The following is a 22450-nucleotide window of genomic DNA, read 5'->3' on the forward strand; positions in this document are numbered from 1 at the left end:
GTATCATACTAAAGTGAAGATTTTTTGAAATGCTTATTTCTGAGACAGACACAGAGAGAGAGGGAGAGAGAGAGAGAGAGAGAGAGAGAGAGAGAATGAGTGGGAGAGGGGCAGAGAGAAAGGGTGACGCAGAATCTGAAGCCCGCTCCAAACTGTCAGCACAGGGCCCGATGCCGGGCTCAAACTCATAAACCGCGAGATCATGACCTAAAGTCGGAAGCTTAACGACTGAGCCACCCAGGCCCCCCAGGTCAAGATTATTTTTAAGCCTGCTTTTTAGAGAACGATTAACACTACGGAAAACGTCTGATTCCTAAGAATTAGGAAACACATCAGTATAAAATTTGATTTTGAATCGGTTTAAGAATATTGATTGCAAACACAAGCAGTGAAAGGCAATCATCAAATTATTTAAATTGTCCAAATCCAGAGATTTTGTATTAGGAGAAAACATCATCTATACTGTTTATTCTGCTGAGACTTCTCTTTGTCCTTTTTCATAAAGATTCACATACACACACACTCCTCAACCCTGTATTAACAGTTTATGTTACATTACTACAATTACTCAAGGCATCTTCTCCATGTACTAAGCTCCATGTGGCTTAACTTAGCTTGATAAACTAAGATAAATCCTGTGGGACAGGTCCTATCATTCCCATTCTACAGGATTGCACCAGACAAGACTGACTATCGACAATTCACAGTAGCACACTCTGAATGGTTAAGCCAAACCACACCTTGTTCCTCAGCTAATGCCAAGTCAAAAAGTCAAACAGGTGAACAACTTAATGCTATTATACCAACGAGTTAAGATCCCATCATTCAAGGGACAAAGAAAGCAACTGCCAAATTAGCATGTCAAGCCATTATTTAGCATGACAGGCTGTGTAGGAAATTGAACACGTTCCAAATAAATTAAGGTTTAGGAGAGCATAACGATGATTATTTAAAGTTCTAAAATAGCCTCATAATGGGAGCGCCTGGCTGGCTCATTCGGTAGAACATGCAACTCTCGATCTCGGTGTCACGAGTTCGAGCCCCACGTTGGGCATAGAGCTTATTTAAAACTTAACTAATTAATTAACTAAAATAACCTTATAATGGAGGCTGTAGAAGACAGAAGACAAAGTTAGTAAGTTCCTCTGACTTTAACCATAAATTAAAGAAACTTGAGAGTAACCAGCAGGAGCTCACTGCAGATTTCTAAGTCCTAGGGAAAAAAAACTCACACTTTTTTATCATGAATAATATGGCAATTTTATAAAGCTTGGAAAAAGAGAACATAAAGTTAAAATAACCCATGATCTAGAGACAGGGACAGATCCACGTTGAGAAATTGCAAATATCACAAAGTCGCACAGCCAGGATGTTGGAAGGGGTGATTGAAGTATAAGACCCTGAAGCTTAAACTTCATTTTGTTTAAGTTGGGTCTATCTATGCCTGGCGACAATCAATATTGTGGGCTCTTAGAGCTAGTCTGCTTTGGTTTGAATCTCGGTAATATTTACTACCAAATAACCTTCAACAGGTTGCTTAAGCTTTGCGGCGCTTTAGTTTTCTATTTGCAAAATGGGGATAATACCAATCTCTTATGATGACAAAATTTAATTCAGAATATAGCCAAAAACTTAGCTGTTATGGTCTTCTCTAAGCACATATGTATCCACGTTGATAAAACTATCTCACTCATTTCATGCATGAATATTTTCCCATGTTTTTGGGTCTTTCAGACAGACCAAGGATTATACTCAATAGATGTGTAACCTAAAGATGTCCTCAGTTGGACATTTTGAGTGTTAGTTTAAAAAGGGAGATGCTTAACATCAGGTGGCTTTGCCTGTTGAAAGCACTAGTCATCTTCAAGGTCAAAGACTGATAACATTTTAAAGGAAGAAGCCAACTGGACACAGATCCTTGACAAGTCCAAGATGTCAGTTTAGAGGGCTTAATAGGGAAACAGGTGCATACTGCCTTCGCGTGGAATACAAAGTCAGTGGTACCCCTTGGGGCTGTACATGGCTGGAGCCTCAGGGAGAGCAGTGGGGAAGATGTTGCTACTGGATGTAACCTTCTAGAGCACTTTCCCAACATCTTCACTCTTGTGTCCAGTGTAATATTAAACAATGAAGATTGGGGGCGGGGGTGGGGGAGTAATTCCTGTGCCCAAAGTTACTGAGAGGCAGAAGTGGAGGTCAAAGACAGGTTTGATAAACCTTAATGCCTATTCTACTGACTCCCAACCTATGCTAGCTACCTTTGGGTAGTCGTCCACAGTCTAAGCCCAGTTTCCCTAGTGAATAGCTGTGAGGCTTTGGGCATGTAACCTAACCTCTGTGCCTGTAAAACTGAAATTTCTCTGCACCTCTAGGGGTGGGACTACCCACATATATTAGCTATTGCATAACCTTTCATGGTGTGGCATGGTAAGGCATGTTAGTTTGGAATTATTTTAATAAATAGGTTTCTCGTACACGAAGTATAAAGGCTTATAGTTACATTTTGTGACATAATTTGTATTTCAGAGGCCAAGTGATTTTTTTTCCAGCTCACATAAGTAGGAAGAAGCCTTGATTTGCTTCCTTTCCCTTAAGTCCTTCTTTGAAGTAATTGTATAGAAGTCACACAATAAGGTAAAATTCAAACCACATCCCTCTGGCTTCAACCTTAAGCAATTAGAATTCTCTCAATCACTGTATATTTTATTTTTTACACTAAAAGGATGTCAATAGTAGTGACCATCTTCCCCCTGAGAACCAAAATATCTTTCACTTGGAAGTTGGAATCAGATGTGTTACTACCATAGAACAATCAGAGCTGAAAAATTTAAAGTAACAGAGGCCCAAATTATCTGGACTCCTGGCTACAAAGCTTTTCTATGAAGATCACAGTTAAGAGCATTGAGTTTCTTCCCCATTGTCCTTAATTCCTTTAATTAGTGAGAATCAATTATATCCAAGCATCGATTGTTGAGAATGTCATTTACTCTTTAATGCAAGCTTACACATCACATTTTTGCGTATCCTTATCTATAAAATAGTAAGCCTTAACAAATGGCAGACATTTGCTCAAAACCCCAATTTGTGGAAAACAAGGACTTGCTTAACAAAAAGCCCCTACATTTATAAGGTAGGTCAATGGCCAACGCTAGAACAATTTGAACAAAACCTACTATGGGATTATAACCCAGAGTATAAAATATCTGTGAGTTCATACTGATGATTGAATAAATAGGGGAGAAGAGATAAATCTCCCTTGGAAGAAGATCCCAAATAATTTATACTTCATCCTCAGGGAGAACAAAATTAAACTCCCCACTCCAAAAGTGTGGGCTGTGCATAGACTTCCTTCCAGAAAGTATAGTATGAAGGGGAGGAGGGTGGGAAGTAACTTTACAGTGGAGAAAACTTGACAAATCCCACCTCAGCCAGGCGTCAAGGTCAGTATCAAGTGATAAATCCTGTTGATACTGTGTATGTAACCTTTATATGAGATGATGAAAATGACAACTTGATCCCTGTGGTCTTTCTCCCCCCAAATACAAAACCCTAGTCTGAGAAAAACATTGGACACAGTAGAGGGGCATCATGTAAAATACTTGTCCAGTGCTCCTCAAAACTGTTAAGTCCTCAAAACCAAGGTCTGAGAACTTGTCAAAGCCAAGAGAAGCTTAATGAGACATGACCACTGAAAGTAACATTGTGTCCTAGATGGGATCCTGGAACAGAAAAAGGGCATTAGGTCAAAACCTGGAAGAATCTGAATAAACAAACTATGGACATTAGTTGACAGTAATTTCAATTGTTGGTTCACTAGCTGTAACAAATGTTTCCTACTGACAGAAGAGGTTAATAGGAGAAATGGATGAGGAATATATGGCAACTCTGTAATAGCCTCTCAATTTTCTATAAACCTAAAATTGTTCTAAACAAATAAAGTTTAAAAATCTTTTAAGTCTACAGGTACATACAGTAATAGAGATATACAGAAAGGGGCACCTGGCTGGTTCGGTTTGTACAACATGCAAGTCTTGATCTCAGAGTGAAATCTGAGACCCACACTGGGCGTAGAGATTACTTAAAGCCTTGAGGGGCAACCGGGTGGCTCAGTCAGTTAAATGTCTGACTCTTGATTTCAGCTCAGGTCATGATCTCACAGTTCATGAGATAGAGCCCCACACTGGGCTCTGTGCTGATGGCACAGAGGCTGCTTGGAATTCTCTTTCCTCCTCTTTCTGCCTCTCCCCAGCCCATGCTGCTCTCTCTCTCAAGATAAGCTTAAAAAAATAAAAGCTTGAAAATAAACAAATAAATATATAGGAAAAAGTCTGGAGACCCACTGGACCAATACTATTTTCATCATCATTTTCCTATGGGCTGTAGGAGTTGCTTATATGGAAGGCCATACACGTGTAACACTAGGAAAACGTACTGGAGGGTAAGGTAAAGGAGGAAATGAAAACCAGTTTAGGCTCATCCCTTAATCAGCAGAAAAGTTTTATTTCTTTTAAGGACAAACAATTAAACCACATCCAAGGCCTGAACTTACAGACACAAACCAAAAGTAGTCATTTAAAGCATTAGCTATTGAGGTACAATACATACACTGGGGGAAAATGCTTCGCCATCTGAAGCTTCTATCAAACTTTGCTCGATCGACAGCTGAGCTCTGCTAGTGCCTGGGTGTGGTGGAGGGTAAGAGCGTATCTGCAGAACCAAAGGAGAACAGCTGTGTTCCACAAGTACTGAAGCATTTTAGACTGCACTGTGGGGACAGGTTTCACGCTGAAGGGAAGGTGGGTGGGGGGAAGCTGTGTCCCTCCCCTAGGGCATCAGGCTGCCTTGCAGAGTGCCACAGCAGAAAAGCGGACCTCCCCTTGCTCACGCTCAGTGAATTCTCTGCAGACCTTCGCGGCATCCTGCAAGGAGAAAGGTCATTAATATCCAAAGCAGCAGCAGCTCGAAATGAAGTTTCAAAGGGAAAGGAACAGGTCACCCTGATCAACTTCAAACCTCCCCTTAAACTTCAGAACCAGGGCTGATTTAAGACAAAAATCAGGTGATGGGCAGACAGGAACCCACAACACACAGACTTGACTTCGGAAGCTCTGACTTTTTTTTTTTTTTTACTTCCACCAAATACTCTGTGCTTTTCCCGCCTTGTGCCTGGTTTTGACAAGAAAACAACACTATTAGTGCTCTTCTCCTCAAAGCAAAACAAGATAAAAAAAAAAAAAAAAAAGGATCCTCTCTCCCATAAGGGATAAGGGGGCGTAAGAGAAAAGTTCCCCTAACTCAGAAATTCCTAGGAGACACACATTTCAAGTGAACATTTCACAAAACAGCCTGGTTTTCCAGGTGCAGATGATGAATTCTTATTGATGGTGGAATGACATGTGTGACTAGTTCTAAGGCCTAGATTACAAAGATTGGTAATAGAAAATTGATACCAATGTTATTTACCAAATTCTAGACTTTAACAGCCTTGGCATAGTAAATCACTGTTTAGTCTGTAAAAAGTCCAGTGGAAAGACAGCTCCACAAACCATATTGAATATGACCTTTAAGAGGATACAACAGTCAGCTCCCAAGGTCTAAAACCAATCAACTCCGTGAGTTTGGCCCTTAAAAGGCATCAACCACACCCAGAGTTTTGCTCCTGCTTTAGAACCACTTGTAAAAACTAGAGTGGATTCTATAGATTGACATCTACATATTTCACTGTCAGAATTTTTAATATACTGATATTCCAGATGTTCCTTCCCCAAACTGACTTTCCTATAGGGCCCACAATGATGATTAACATTAAAGATGTGTCTATGAAGGGAAGAGCCATCCCCACAATCAGTGACCTCAATCCTTTCATGTTCAGAATTCTTGGATTCAGTTTATGTACTTTCTTACCAGATTAGCAGTAATTTACAGTTTAGATAATCTAAAACAACTGTAACCACATATACCAGCAGCCTTACTTAGGATAAGAATTTTCACCATGATGCTGGTTTATATTCCATTTAATTTTAAATGAGATTCTAAATAGTTGTTGTTTTAAAACAAAGTTTTATCTTCCCCACACCTCATAAATTCTACTCAAAGTAACAGTTTTAAGTTTCCTATGTGGGGCACACTTACCGCACCAGCAGTGTTCAAGAGGACCCCCAAATGGGTCATAAGCAGAAGTTCCGCCTCTGTTCTTATGCTCTCCCATAAGCAAATTCGACTCTGCAAATATCCTTCAATCCTGCTTTTCTATATCTAGGTCTCATTCCGTACTGTCCCCATATACCCCTCGTAAATCCAGACTTGTCTCTAACTGATCTCAGGTGTGTAACAGCAAACTCGAGGCAGTGACCCCACCTACTGTGGCATAATCTGGCCCACTAACACCTGCAGGTCATGAGGTTTAGGATGTTCCAAAGTCCGGTCTTTTACACAGAAAGGTAGTATTGAACAGTGGCTAAGACTGTCCAGATTTGAACCATGGTTTTGTCATTCAAGTCACTGACGACCCCGTGCATCACTTAACTTCATTTTCCTCATCTGTAAAACGTGAATACAATGCCTCAGAGCCTCGTTAAAAGCATCCCTAAAAGCTGTAAGTCACTTAGAAGAGCATCTAGCACACGGGTCGGCAAACTGCAGCCAACTGCCTGTTTTTATGAATTAAGTTTTAAAAGAATATGGCCACACATTCACTTGGACACCATGTCCCTCAATGGACAGCTGTAACAGAACTGGATACGAGCACCCTCATTTTATTGCCCTTCACTTTACCGCACGTCTCAGACACTGCATTTTTATAGTGAAAGTCTATGGCAATCCTGCATCAAGCAAGTTATCGGCGCCATTTTTCAACAGCACTCGTTTGCTTTGTGCTTCTGTGCCCCATTGTGGTGACTCCTGCAACATTTCAAACTTTTTTCTTGTATTTGTTAAGATGACCTGTGCTTAGTGAGATCTGACGGTCACTATTAGGATTGTTTTAGGGTGCTATAAACCACGCCCATACGAGACCAGAGACCTTAGTATAAATGTCGTGTGTGTTCTCACAGCTCCGGTGGCCAGCTGTGCCCCTGTGTCTCTCTCCCCTCAGGCCTTCCTATTCCGAGACAATGTTGAAATTAGGCCAGTTAATAACCCTACAGTCACCTGTAAGTGTTCAAGTGAAAGGAAGAGTCCCACGTCTCTCACCTGAAATCAAAAGCTAGAAATGATTAGGCTTACTGAGGAAAGCACGTCGATCGCTGAGACAGACTGAAAGCTACACCTATTGTGCCAAATACTCAGCCCTGCCGTGAATGCAAAGGAAAGGTTCTTGAAGGAAATTAAAAGTGCTACTCCAGCAAACACACGGATGGGAAGAGAGCAGAACAGCCTTATTCCTGGTATGGAGGAAGTCTGTGGGGTCTGGATAGAAGATCAAACCAGCGAGAACATTCCCTTAAGCCAAAGCCCAACGAAGAGCAAGACCCTCACTCTGTTCAATTCTACGGGGGCTGAGGGAGGTGAGGAGGCTACAGAAGGAAAGTCTGAAGCTGGCAGACACTGACTCAGTTAGTGTAATGAAGAAGGCGCCTCTGTAGCATCAAAGTGTGCGGTGAAGCAGCCCGTGCTGAGGCAGTACCTGCAGAAGGTCAGCTAGGATCACTAACGAAGGTGGCTACACCGAGCAACAGATTTCCGACATAGAGGACACAGCCTTCTACCAGAACAAGGTACCAGTTCGAATGTTCACAGTGAGAGGAGAAGTCCATAGTTGGCTTCAGAGCTTCAAAGGACAGGTTCTCTTGTTTGGGACTAATGCAACCGGTGACTGGAAGCGAAAGCCAGTGCTCACTTACCATTCTGAAAATCCGAGGGCCCTTAACAAGTATGTTGTATCTACTCTGTGCTCTATAAATGGAACAAAGCCTGGATGACAGTGCATCTGTTCACAACATGGCTTACTAAATATTTTAAGCCCACCGTTAGACCTGCTGCTCGGAAAAAAAGATTTCTTTCAAAATAGGACTGCTCACTGACGATGCACCTGGTCACCCAAAAGCTCTGATGGAGATGTGCAATGACATTAATGTGGTTTTCATACCCGCTAGCAAAACATCCATCCTGTGGCCCCACGAATTAAGGAGTCATTTCAACTTACAAGTCTCGTTATTTAAGAAATACATTTTGTGAGGCTTATAAGCTGCCATAGATATGGATTCCTCTGATAGATCTGGGTAATAAATTGAAAACCTCCTGGAAAGGAGTCACCATTCTAGATGTCATTAAGAACATTCCCGATTCCTGGGAAGAGATCAAATATCAACACGAACAAGAGTCTGAAGGAAGTGGATTCCAACCCTCGTGGGTGATTTTGAGGGGGGTCAAGACGCAGTGGAGCAAGTAACTGCAGATGCAGTGAAAACAGCAAGAGAACAAGAATGGGAAGTGGAGCCTGAGGATGGGCCTGAGTTGCTCCAACCCCATGATCGAACTTTAACAGACGACGGATGAGCACATTTCTTAGGATGAGATCTACTCCTGGTGAAGATGTTGTGAAGACTGTTGAAACAACCAAAGGACTTAGGACATCACATGGACCAAGGCAGCAAAGCAGCGGCAGGGTTTGAGAAGACGGACTCCCAATTTTAAAACAGGCTCCACTGTGGGTACAGTTCTATCAAAAGCATCGCAGGCTACAGAGAAATTGTTTGTAAAAAGAAGTGTCAGTGGATGTGGCCAACTTCCTTGCCGTCTTATTTTAAGAAATCACCTCACCTACCCCAACCTTCAGCAACCGGCATCCTGATCAGTCAGCAGCCATCAAGAACGAGGCAAGACCTCCGTTAGCAAAAACATTACCTACCACTCACAGAAAGCTCAGATGATGGTAGGCATTTTTTAGAAATAAAGTATTTTCTTTTTATTTTTTTAATGTTTGTTTATTTTTGAGAGAGAGAGAGAGAGAGAGAGAGAGAGACAGAGTGTGAGTAGGGGAGGGGCAGAGAGGGAGACACAGAAGCCGAAGCAGAATCCAGGCTCTGAGCTGTCAGCACAGAGCCCGATAAGGGGCTTGAACTCAAACTGCAAGATCATGACCTGAGCCGAGGTCGGACGCTTAACCCACTGAGCCACCCAGGCACTCCAAGAAATAAAGTATTTTTAATTAAAGTACGTGCACTGTTTGAGACATAACGTTATTGTACACTTAATAAACCACAGTATACTTACACTATAACATAACTTTTACATACACTGGGAAACTCAGAATTTCATTGGACTCGCTTCATTGCAATATTCCCTTTATTGCAATGGTCTGGAACAGAGCCCACAATATCCCTGAAGTATTTCTGTACTTGTAACAGAGCCAAATGCCACACGAAGCCGAAAACATTTTCTACCTGGCTCTTTACAGGAAGTTTACCAGCCCTTCATCTGCACATAGCAAGCATTCAAAAAAGATTAGTTATTAGTACAAAGAAGTACTTTTACCTTAACTGCACTTTTTATTGTATCACCATGAAACAGCTTTCCTTTATAACAGTAAATTGATTCTAGAAACTTGTTTTTAGGGTGAAGGGGCCTACAGTAGCCTATTGTCCAGAATTAAGAGGTTTCTATAGTCACTTAGAGTAGGATAGTGATCCTGCATCTTAAGTTCTTATCGAGGCAGATTTTGAATCTGCTTCTCTTGTGCTGTAACAGTGGACCAAGGGAGAAGAAAAAACTGAAGCTGACGGCCTAACCAGAATCCATAGTGCACTACCTATAAGACTGACCCAAATCCATCAGTTTGAGAGGGTTTAGGAAAGGCTCAGGCTGCTGTTCTTTGAGTCGTTAGCTATGATGTAATTTGACAAGAGAACAATGGTCACCTTAATCCCGAGAGGAAGTTAAGCAACAGCTTTCAGACTAATTCTAACCATAGGCTAAAGTCAGCACACGAGACAGATTAGTGGGGGCTGTTCTGAAGGATCCTTTTTAAAACCGTATCTTATAAGATAAGGTAGACAGGAATAATCCTTAAAACCTAAAGACTGCTATTACCCCAGGTGATTGGTGCTGGCCGCACTGACAAGGTATTAGCACTATAGATAATATGGCTAAAGAAACGTGGACCCAGTCGGAGGCGGGTTCCGAAGATTACCTGCAGCAATGAGTCCTCTGAGCTGGTGCCATGGTTCACCGGAAAAGGCATTCGTCCATCTACAATGAAGAAGCCAGGCATGTCAATTTCTCTGCACATTTGCTGGCTACTGTGTTCACCCAGCCTAAAGGGAAGTTTTAGATCTCCCAAATACCACTGCCACTCCACAAAGGAAGGCTGGTCAGAAGCAAATAAGGTTCAAATGCTCCTAGATGCCCATCCCGGGCAATTCTAATCCACAAGCAACAGGTCCACACAAGCGAAACGTAACCATCCTAACAGAAAGGCTTGTGCCCCATCTGCCGGGCAGGACCCCAAAGCAAAAGCCAGATGCAGCCTCCGAAGTACAAGGAGGAGCAGAGACAAGAAGGAATGCTTTGGATTTCACTGCCCCTCAATGATGCCAACTGACCCCACGTTAGCTTTGCTTTTATTTGCTCAAAGGTAGTTCCTGACTTGAGGCAACATGGCTACCAGTCTTCCTCCATTAATACAGAAGGGAGGACTTTTACAAGATGGATAAGCTTTCTTATTGCCGTATACAAGCTAAGGGAAATTATCCCCCGACACATCCAAATTCTTTCTATACAAGCAAGATCACGTGCATTTATCTTTTTCCAAAAGTATTCCTTGTCAGGTTGCTGCTAGCACTCGTAAGCCAGTAATGCTGTAGTGGAAGGAGGGAAGAGGAAGTCTGACATGAATGCCCTGAACTGGCACTGATCTCCTTACTGGTGTGTGACCAAAGTCATTCCTTCTGCAGGTCACTGACTGACTGGTCAAGGGAAGGGTCTGGGTATGATAAAGGATTAAGTGCCCCCATGAGAATACCTTGCTGTCCTAGCTTCCTGAAGATACACTCCACAAACATACATTAAGTGCCACAAAGTCACACACCAATACTGTTAAGAGGAATCTCATCTGAAAGAATGCATGAAACTATGGGGCGCCTGGGTGGCTCAGTCAGTTAAACGTTTGACTTCCACTCAGGTCATGATCTCATAGTCATGGGTTCGAGCCCTGCATCAGGGTCTGTGCTGACAGCTCAGAGCCTGGCTGTTTCGGATTCTGTGTCTCCCTCTCTCTCTACCCCTCTCCAACTCATGCTCTGTCTCTGTCTCTCAAAAATAAACAAACATTAAAAAAAATTTTTTTAAATAAAAGAATGCATGAAACCATACTGGGTTCCCAAAATGGACAAACTTACCAAGTTCATAGAGGTGGCCATCCACGTTGTTAAACAGAATAAAATGAAAATTCACTTTGTCATCTACCTGAAGAGTCAAGAAATATTTTGAAAATGAGTTTTTATTGTAATATACATTGCATTAAAACTTTTTTTTCTTCAGCTTTACTGAGATATAATTGACCTAATATCGTGTCAGTTCAAAATGTGTAACATGTTGATTTAATACACATATTCTGCAAGGATTTTAAAAGCAGAGCTTAATTTGTTAAAAAATAAAATTGTCACTAAGTATGCGCTTGAACTGATTCGCTTATGTACCATTTTAAATCAGTATAGCTAACATGTATTTCCTATATAATAGACAATATTAGAAGACTCTTTTAATACCTTCATCTATTATGGTAGATATAGCGTAACTATCAGAACTCTGCTTTTCACTAAGAAAGAAATTCAGGCTTAGGGAGGATACGCATCTCACCCAAGGTCAAGACTAGAAAGTGGCAGGGTCAACTATAGTCATAAAGGCACGGATAACCAACGTAAATCTAATTAACAGTTGACAGGAGGACTCTATTCAGATTAATGGTATATTTAAGCCTTCTAGAAACCATCAATCCTAGCTGGTAATCTTACTCTAGGCCAACAGTCTGTGAGAAGTATGTGAAATGCTCAATTTCCAGGAGGGGTGTTACTCTTGTAGAATCATTTGGATCTAAACAAAAGACCATCAGTTTGAATTTATTCAAGACTATTTTATTGCCAATTAGGTTTGTGGGGAGCCGTTTTATGAACAGGTGTAGTCAAAGTATTATTCTGGTAGAATTTTCTGGTGTTAATGGGCCTAGCTGGCCGTGGCTGGAAACATTTGCCGTGTTCAGGTAAGAGGTTCTTGTTCGTATCAGGGGAAACACAGACAGCACCTGGGCAGCCTGGCTCTGATTTGTATCTGCATGCATTTACCCGGCATTGGCCTTCCTGGGCCACGGCATCATGGGCTGCCTGAATGGCCTGCAGGAAAGAGAGAATAATTAGCACAAAAACCTCTGTAGGAATTGAAAACTGATGCTCTAGAAGCCATCTTCCTACCTCATTCTTCTCAAAGCATTTTGCTCTGTCTTCCGGGGACAGCTTCTCCGTTTCAGAAAGAAACTGTTTCAGGACTGACCCATCCTCTTTGGGGGGGGGGGGGGGGGGGGGGGGGGAGAAGAGTCTATTAGTATAAATAAAATAACGCAAATGGGTGCACAGCCAGCCATGCTCAGTGACTTAAGTCTTTACTGTGGTCTCGGAGGTGGAAGAGCCTTCCTTTCCCCCTCAGCCGCTCTTGCAACCACCCCCCTTCTACCACATTCAAGTCACAGAACTCTCCATTCCCCCGGTGTGCCAAGCCCTCTTGCATCTCCTCCCTGCCCTCTCAACCTCTTTTCCCTCCCACCACACTCACCTCTCCAATCCCATACCGCCTTCTTTACAGTGGTTGTGCATTTGTGACATGTATTTGTGAGATTTGTCATCCCATAAAGGCAGGAACTGTGGGTCTTGTGTGTTACTGTGTGTTACTGTTACCTACAGCACCTGACAGTACACAATCCTACATGGTGCAAATACATTCTAGTCTAGTTAACAATTCTCAAACCAAGATGTTTTACTTCAGGGTAGAAAATGCAATCTCTGTAGTATGGTTATCCGGGTGGACATTAACCTAAGGATCTTTTTTAAACAATTTTTTAAGTAGAAGCTTGAATTCAAACCCTGAGATCAAGACCTGAGCCGAAATCAAGAGTCGGATGCTCAACCGACTGAGCCACCCAGGCGCCCTGACTTAGGGATCTTAAGAAATGGAAAGAGCCTTATAGCCTGGCCCAGAGACAAGTGACCGGCTGACGGTGTGGAATAAGCGTTTTGTCATTGCTCAATACGGGTAAGTCTAGGAGACACTGAATACACAGCTAGAGTAAGAGCGAGTTATTTTTCAAAAGACTGCATTCGAACTTTCAGCTCTAAGCAAAAACATATTCGTTAAGTGAAGACGGTTTAAAATCTGGAAGTGATAGGAATCTTCTTAACTTTATGGGGAGGGCTAGGACTCAGATTACATCTTTGGCTCTATCATGACCATGGTTACAAAGAGTTACAGTATCCCTCTGACCTCTGAACACAGTACTCTAAAGGGAGACTTACTGCAGAAGAAATAAAGGATCAAGCTACAATACTCTTTAATATGGCAAGTCAACATTCAAAAAAGTAGGTTCTAGAAGATTTGAATTATTACAGCCAAACGAGTTTTGTTGTTGTTGTTTTAATTTCAAAAGTACACTAGCAATCGTCTTGGCCACACTTACCTTGTTTAAAAAAGTATTTGACCTGCTACAGGCCACACCGTGGACTTTATTAGCTGAAATTATGCAATTCTTAGCCATTCCCATCCATTGTCTAGATCAGGAGCTGGCAAACTACTGTACCTATTTTTGTATTATTGAAAACAGCCACACCCATTGGCTTACATCTGGTCTATGGCTGCTTTTGAACTACAGAGACCAAATGGCCCTCAAAACCTAAAAGACCTATTCTTACCTTTTAAGAAAGGTTATTGACCCTTGGCCTATATCATACGTTACACCATGTATCTTAACATAGCTTAGTGCTATTAATTGTGCTTCAGACAAACGTCAGGGCGGAGACTGCTTTCTTCTATATCCTCCATGGCATTCACTGGAGGGGAGCTAACACCCCCCAACATGACTTTGTTCACAGCTGGATCTTTCAAGGTTTTGAGCTGCTGCTATGCTTCCCTGAAGGAATGTTCGCAACATCTTTGTCCAGCCGTTCTAGGCTTTTGGTTCTCCTGTTGCTTAGGAGACCCAGAACCATTAAAGACAGGTCCTTGGTGTTACTATTTTATGGCTGAACATCATCTCTAATTCTTCCGAATTGTTGAGACCTGCACAGGGGCACAGGGGAATCAGGACGACTGGCTGTCTGCAAATGGAAGAGCAGAGGCAGAGAGGCAGTACAAAACTGCGTATCACTCCCTCTTCCCCTCCAGGTGGAAGAAGCTAGACCATGCTTCTTGGAAAATGAGTTTCCTTCCCTCAAAAGAGAATCAATGTTAATTCGCCTACTGATTATATCTGGAGAAGGAGGTTTCAAAAAAAATTGAAGGCAAAGACTTTGCAGAGTAGACCCCTGGGGGTTTTGGAATGACAAGTTATTGTGAACTAGAGGTCAACTAGAGGAGGACTACCCTCCACACCCACTTACCAAACTCCAGTTTGTCCTGGTTATTGGCCACTGCATGTATCAGTCCGATGGTACCACAGGAGTTCCCGATGGTCTGCTTCATGAAGTACACCTTGGGACTGACTTCTTGTCCCTTCAGTTCTTCAATCTGTTTTTTCCTGAAGTTCTCATGCTGTGAACATAAAAAAACATTTTTGTATCTCAAAATGAAAATGCAAAGAACTAACAGATGGCAGCACAGCGAGTTCTACCACCTAAATGGAAACACAAGTGGGATGTGGGACCAGGAGCCTTGGTCCTAGGTGTTGGCCAGTGACCAGAGAATGGCCTGTCTGCCTCCCACACCCACGTCAGCCAGCCCGTGGGGTTCTGAGAGGCTCGGAGACTCCACCCTCATGCTGCAGTGCAGTAATGGCCTTGGATGTTGCCCAAGGATCTGTCTAGACACCACTACAACCTTTTAGCTTGAAATGGATGGTGTCCTGAAGAAAAACACACAAGTTCATTATTTTCTTCCTTAAACACCACCACCAACTATCTTAGTATTCTTTGAAGTTCTACCTCTATTGTGTGCAAGTATAATTCAAAAACAAACACAAAGGCAAGACTTAACTGCTGAAAGGAGCAATTTAAAAAAATTAACTATTCCCTCATTCTTTTGGAAGAAAAGACAACTGGTCTAGGGTTCTGGGCTGTGATTTCACAAAATCGTCTCGTCCTACAAGAGCAAGATAGGACACTTGTTTGTGTCACATTTGCAAACTACAGTTTGAGGACAGATTAACAATGGGGGGGGGCAGTCCTAAGAAATCAATAAATGAATAAGAGTAGAGATAATGTCCCTCCAAGAATCCATTTGCTCTTTGTACAGTAATTTAGTGGGCTTGTCTGGACCTTTTGCTAATGAATTTTAGACCTTAAAGGTAGGACTTCTCAGTTAAAAGCAAGGTGCCAATGTTATAGAAACACTAATTTCCCATAACCAGTGTAATTTAGACACGATACCAGAAGATTTCCAATTCCAGTTGCCTTTCATTACTGTACACATAACTGAAGTTTAAGCCTTGTCTGTGACACCATAAGAATAAGAGGGCTTGTTCCACCAGACCAATTCAAGCTCCAACCAACAGGAAGTTCTAGCATCAAAGATCTACCGCATCTTTGAAATGTGTTAATCATGGACTTAAGGGTTTTCACTTTTCTAGGTTAACTTTTTTTTTTTTTAATCGGATAGCACCATTCTTTAGTTGTTTGAGCTCTTGCATGGAAATACTTCTGCAAATTTTTCATTACCACTTAAAATTTAATGTTTCAGAGGTGATCCAGTTAGGATTTCATCACCTCTTAGACAAAAGTGGATGCTTTCTAAATTAACATCAGCTTGTTTGGAAGTCAACATATAAATTTCAGCTTTTCTTTGAATTTGTCTCAGTGTTTAGCCTAGTCGGTGTTTCGTGTCACAGAACAGGTGGCTCAATAAATCTGACTGCCCAGCTGGAGGTGAAGTTGTATGAAGTATCGCGCTTGTTCAAACCAGACCGGTTCTCTACCAAGAGCAGCTTGATCAGCAAAAAGCAAGCAGTGGGCTTTTGAAAGACAAACACGAAGCACCACTGCCTCCCAGAGGCCTTGCCCGTGAGTGCTGCTCAAAATCTCCGAGTCATCATGGTTCCTCTAATAAGAGAGCTCGAGAGAAGCTCAAAGGAGAGAGGAGATGGTGTCTGATTCGATCAACAGGGAAGCTAATTTGCCTTGCAATTATTTAGCGGCTCCGTTTTACCTAACAATAAAAAACATGTCAGTGGGATTAACCTAATAGCTTTAATAAGGGTTTTTAACTCACAACACAAAGCCCATTTACTAGGAGGAACGCCTGGAACTTCCCACAGAGCTTAATAATTTATGCCGAGGATGCTTCTAGAATACCCAGCCTTAGCGCGGTGCTTCAGTGCCGCTTACTGTGTTTGGAATGATGCCCCAAATGCTAATATCCCACGTTTTGTTAATGCAGATTTCATCACTCCCCAGTCAGGGGTCAAGTGACAGCAATAGGAGATAGACAATGCCATGCCAATTAGTGGGATTTCATACATCGCCAAGACAACAATTATCCCAGCTACCTTCTTATATCTGATGCTCAGTCTTTGAGGTACATACATCCATGCACACTTGTAGGAGGAAGACCATCTAAAGGGAAATGAAAAGGTGTTTCCAAGACTGCTCTAATGCCCACCTATTTCATTTAGCTACAAGGTCAGAGAGGAAAGAGGATAAGAGAGGTGGAAGGAGGTCCCCACACAGGAACCACATGCAAATGAGTAAGGTCTTTTTTAAAAGCACATTGGGGAGGTTAAAAACCAAGTGTGCATGTTGTAGGGAGTGGAGGGATGGGAAGAAACAGGAGTCCAGTGGAGACCCAAGAGTGGGGATGGAGCATTAAACAACCTATTTTGTTTTCCTGTGGTCTAGGCAGGCAAGCCCGCCCCCCTGTTTTACTGTAAGGTGGGAGTCTGAGAACCAAACAATAAACTGACAGGCCACAGCCCTTAAAGGAAAACAACCAGCCATTCTTTGGAGTGGAAGGCTCTGAAAAGCGCAGGTTCAAGCTTACTTATGAGTAGAGTGGGATGAGTGCTTTCTCTGGATAACTGAGATAATAGAACAGAGATGCTGTTTCTCTTTGAAATTCCAGGCAGTGCTGGATGGACGAGCGAGGAGCCAATAAATTGTTAACAGCCAGTGAGTAGATAGCATGACACAGAGGGCTTCTCACCCCATCCCCCGCAGAAAGAGGGCAGTTTTTCAGGTGTGGACGCGCAGGCCGGGAGGGGAGGGAAGCCGGGTGTCTACACTGTCCTCAACGCCTCACTCGGGTTTGGGAGCAGCGCACACGGTCCAAGGCCCGAGCACCCCGGGCCCCACGCCCTACCTGGGCCGTGAGGGGAAACAGCAGCAGCAGCGCGCAGGCGGGAGCGGGCACCGAGCCCAGAGCCTCCTCCTCCAGCCCCAGCACGTCCGCGAAGCGCCACTGGCCGGCGACCCCCAGCCGGGACAGCACCTGCAGAGAGGAAACAGGGCGGCCAGGCAAGCGGAGACCCTCGAGTCGCGGGCACCCGCCGGGCTCCGGGGTCGCCCCCCAGCAGCCTCCGCGCCCCGACCCGAGCCGGGGAGGAGTAGCGGCCCGCCCCGCCCCCCACCCCTCACCCCAGCGGGCGCAATGACACAGCACAAAGCGCGGCCCACACGTGGCTCCCGCGAAGCCCGGGCACACGAGTCGGCGCGGCCCGCGCCACGCCCTCGGGGGCCGGGCCAGCGCTCACATCTGGGGGCAGCCCCCTCCTCCCTCCCACCGCTGAAGGTTCCGCAGAGTCACCGCCCGACCCCGATGCAGGGGCGGAGGGAGGGCGCCCGGACTGCGCCCCAGCCCGGCCGCCTGTGGAGCGCGCAGGATGCCGCTGGGTCCCTGCGAGACAGCCGGGGCCGGTGGGCGCCTCCGGGGGATGGGGACAGAGGCGGCGCGAGACGCCACTCACTTTGTTCAGCATCTGAAAGGCAAATGCAAAGAAAAAATACAAAAACAAGGCCAGTCATCGATGCAGCTACCTGGCCAGGGCGGACCCTCAGCCCTGAGCTCCCGGGGCAACGATGCACCTGACGCTCACCTCGGGGTTAATCTCCATCGGTTTGAGCTGCATCTTCGCGAACCGCAGGAGGAGCCACTGCCCAGAAGAAGAGAAAAAACAGCAAGCGGAGCCGCCCAGGCTGCCGCTATAAAGCGCCGGCCTGACGCACTTTAGGTGCCTGCGCAGGGGGAGCAGGGGCAAAACCAAGAGACGGGGAAACGGTCAGTAGCTACCAAATGGGTACGAACCCCCCCGTGCGCCGCGCGGAGTGGTACAGCCGGGCCCCCAAACCTTGCAGTCTCACTTGCTGGTGAGATAATCTGGTGGTTGTGGAGATGGTTTTTGTTGGTGGGTTTTCCTTGAGCGTATGGAGCAGTGCTTTAGATGGAGTCTTTTTTTTTTGCGAAGTTTCTGGAAACCTATCCTTCTTACCATCCCAGTTACCCGAGAGCTCAGGGTTTCTGAAGCGTTGAGAAAAAGCCCAAATTCAACAGGTATATATTTAGTATGAATATAAATATAGGTCTCCCACATCTTGCAGCAGTTTGCATTTGACCTTAGACAATTCATCCTCCATGTTAAATCAAGCCAGTACCGAGCTTCGTTTTTAATTGATTGCCTAGAATAAAACAGTCTGGAATGTAAACGATATTGTATTAGTAATGCTGATGTAATGTGACTCCCGGGGAAGAATTGGTGGGTCGCCGAGAAGCTGTAGAAACCTGGGGGATGTGACCGTGATGTAGCACAGAAGGCAGGCGGTCAGAGACTTTAAGAAACGGATCCAGGGAAAAGACAGGTGTGATTTCGAGACAAGAGAGTGTAAAAGGAAACGTATTTTTAAAAGAATGGGAGGCTTTGAAAAATAAAATTCTGTGTTCACGGTGGAAGATTTAGAGTGAAGGAGAAAGAGAATGGCAACTAAAGGAACCGCTGTTCTCTAATGATCTCAGGTGGGGCTTGTTTTTCCTACCAGCGTATTCAGAAGATGGAGAGAAAAAGCATATGCGGGAGAATGAATAAAAAGAGGGACAAAAGAGGGAATAGTGTCGGTAAAGCTAAACCTCGGAATGAAGTGGGGCTTGCAGAGACGCTAAGGAAGCAAGAAGGTTGTTTTCTTTTGTTTTGTTTTTAAATATACTCATAACAAAATAACGATAATGGTGAAAGAATAGACCTGTTTAGGGGGTCCAAGTTAACAGTTACAGAGAGAAGAGAAGTCATCTACATTTTTTTTGTTACTATCCCTACAGTGGATCAGTTGACAGATCTTTTGGATGTTATCTCACTCAATCCTTGAAGCATCCAATGAAACAAACTCTTCCTAGTACAATTTTACAGGTTAGAATTTGTGGCTTAGAGAAGTTAACTAGCTTACAATCACAAAGAGAAATAAAACAGAAGTAAATCCTGGTAAATTGGGCTCTAGGAGCCCATTCTCTATCCAAGTTAACACTATAACCCACTTCTATCTTCTCCCATTTTTTACCATCAGAAAAATGACCTTCACACAGAAAATGAGAGAGAAACATGAGTAAGAAGACTCTAATGGGTGAATTTTATGACATGTAAACCATGCCTCAGCACTTTTTTTTTTTTTTTTTAAAGATACTTACAGGGCACCTGGGTGACTCAGTTGGTTGAGCATCTGACTTCTGCTCAGGTCATGATCTCACCATTCATGAGTTCGAGCCCCACATCGGGCTCTCTGCTGTCAGCACAGACCCTGCTTTGGATCCTCTGTCCCTCTCTCTCTGCCCCTCCCCCACTTGCGTGCGCGCTCTCTCTCTCTCTCTCTCACGCTGTCAAAAAATAAATAAAACATTAAAAAAAAGACAACTTGAGAGTCAAGACAGATGAATAGGGGTACAAGAACACCTGGCCGTGTTGAATGAGTTTTTGCCTTTAGAGATGAATGACATTCCAATTTACTTTAACTATTCGACAAATACTGATTAAGTACCTACTCTGTGATGGGCATTGAGCTTAGAATTGGGGATGCAAAGGTGAACACAGCAAATAAACACAGAAACTTCCCCCATGGAGCTTTGATCAGTAATAAGAGTCATGTGGAAGAGGGAGCTCAGGAACACCTTACCTAGTGGAGAGGCTCCGGAAGGCTTCCTGAAGGAAGTGACATTCAAGATAAGGGCTGATGGACAGGTAGAAGTTAGCAGGTGACAGTTATTACCACAATAAATAGTAACAATGGTCATGAAAACACTAGAATCTCTGTGAAAGGCATTCATTCATTCACACAACAAATATGTATATGAAGGGCCTACTATGCGCCAGGAACCATCAGAGCAATGAACAGAACATCTCCCTGCTTACAATGAGATGCCAGAGACTGGACAAAAACAAATCTTATCCTGATCTTTAAAACAGGCGGGGGAGGGGTATATTGCTGAAACTGCAGCCTGGGAGATTTGATATCAGTCATTAGCAAAATTCTGGGAGTCTTAGAAAAAATAGAATGGCTGCATTTAGAACAAGTTATGCCAGCCAGCACCTCGCCTTTTCTTTTGGAGTCACTGGCTAGCAGAACAGGCAAATCATTTCCCATTGTCTTCTTCGTGTTGCCTGGGTTGGCATCAATTGATATCAGAGTAGAGGCGGTTTTATAGCTTACTTGCTTATTCTACCTTTAAAAACTTAAAAGTGCTGCTGAATGGAGTAATTTCAACCTGCAGCCACCTGGCAATGGTTTTAACCCTTGCTTGGGCGGTTTTATTAGAGCAGAGGTAGAGCGCATGCATGCGTGCAAGAATAAACAATCTTGGGGCACCTGCGTGGCTCCGTCGGTTGAGTGACTTCAGCTCAGGTCATGATCTCGCGGTTTGTGGGTTCGCGCCCCGTGTCGGGCTCTGTGCTGACAGCTCAGAGTCTGGAGCCTGCTTCAGATTCTGTGTCTCCCTCTCTCTGCCCCTCCTCTGCTCACACTCTGCTCTCTCTCTCTCTCAAAAATAAACATTTTTAAAAAAAGAATAAACAATCTAAAAGCCAGAATTATGAGATTTAGAAAAATGAGTTCAAAATACAACGATGAAATTTAATAGAGATATTGGTGATGATTTTCCCCCCCATGTATATACCAAAAAACTTTAAATGGTGAACGTATCTCAATAAAGCTGTTAAAAACTTAGTAGGGATATGTGTGAAGCTTCTCATGCCAATTAGCATAGTACAGTTTATATCCATCTTTTCTTTTTTTAATCTACCAGAATCTATGGTTACAAAAGTATGTAATAATATGGGAAAATATCAAGTGAAAAGTCAACATTTGGATTATACTCACTTAAAAATGAATACACATGAGGCGCCTGGGTGGCTCAGTCGATTGGGTGTCTGATTTCGGCTCAGGTCATGATCTTGCAGTTCATGGGTTCGAGCTCAGCATCTGTGCTGATAGCTAGGAGCCTGGAGCCTGCTTGAGATTGTGTCTCCCTTTCTCTCTGCCCCTCCCCCCACTCCTGCTCTGTCTCTCTCTCTCTCTCTCTCAAAAATAAATAAACACTAAAATAAATGAATACACAAAGGCAGGAACACATTTTTTCAGTGACAGAAAAACATTTAAAAAAAATCAGTTAACACACAAGACAAACAGAATAGACCTGCTATAGGTGGAGAAACAAATCAATGAATGAATAAGTTGTCCTTCATAAATAAACATGCCATTTCTGATGCACCAGCAGCAGGATTTCTTTTTATCACAAGTGTTCTTTTTCTAACAATAATGAAAGTTTGGGATGAACCTTTAAAATCTACCTTCTGAGGGGCACCTGGGTGGCTCAATTGGTTAAGCGTCCGACTTCAGCTCATGTCATGATCTTACGATGAGGTGCATCGGTTTCTGGGCTGACAGCTCAGAGCCTGGAGCCTGCTTCAGATTCTGTGTCTCCCTCTCTTTCTGCCCCTCCCCGCTCAAAAATAAATAATAAACATTTAAAAAACTTTAAATCTACCTTCTGATAATTCTGATGACTTAATAAAACAGAAACTCGAATGTCCTTGGCAGATCAGATTTACAGTGTTATGGGAGTCAATCCTGAAGGCTCAGCCCCAGGTTTATTCCACCAGCACTTCACAGTGGCTATGCAAGCACCAAATTCCCTGTATTAAATCCCTTTCTACTTAAAATACCTAGAGTGGTTTTGGACTCCTATACTGGCATACTGCATGTTTAGGTGACTCACAAAAATGGAATAGTTATTTATTTTAATACTCATCAGAAAAGCTATATGTTCTTGTATATGTATATAATTAGAA

The 22450-nt window shown here is 43.4% G+C and overlaps 1 protein-coding gene across 1 annotated transcript; it reads right to left on the reverse strand.

The window, feature by feature from the left end:
* Positions 1-4480: 4480 nt before the first annotated feature.
* Positions 4481-18368, reverse strand: UCHL1 (ubiquitin C-terminal hydrolase L1). Its single transcript, XM_011281913.3, has 9 exons — positions 18221-18368; positions 18092-18103; positions 17488-17616; positions 14580-14730; positions 12405-12490; positions 12279-12326; positions 11337-11403; positions 10130-10188; positions 4481-4919 (listed from the first exon to the last, which is right to left on the reverse strand). Exons 1-9 carry the CDS (start codon positions 18251-18253, stop codon positions 4833-4835), a joined length of 672 nt encoding a protein of 223 aa, XP_011280215.1. The 5' UTR covers positions 18254-18368; the 3' UTR covers positions 4481-4832.
* Positions 18369-22450: the final 4082 nt, after the last annotated feature.

Source organism: Felis catus, chromosome B1 (assembly GCF_018350175.1).
Source record: "Felis catus isolate Fca126 chromosome B1, F.catus_Fca126_mat1.0, whole genome shotgun sequence".
NCBI lineage: Eukaryota > Metazoa > Chordata > Mammalia > Carnivora > Felidae > Felis > Felis catus.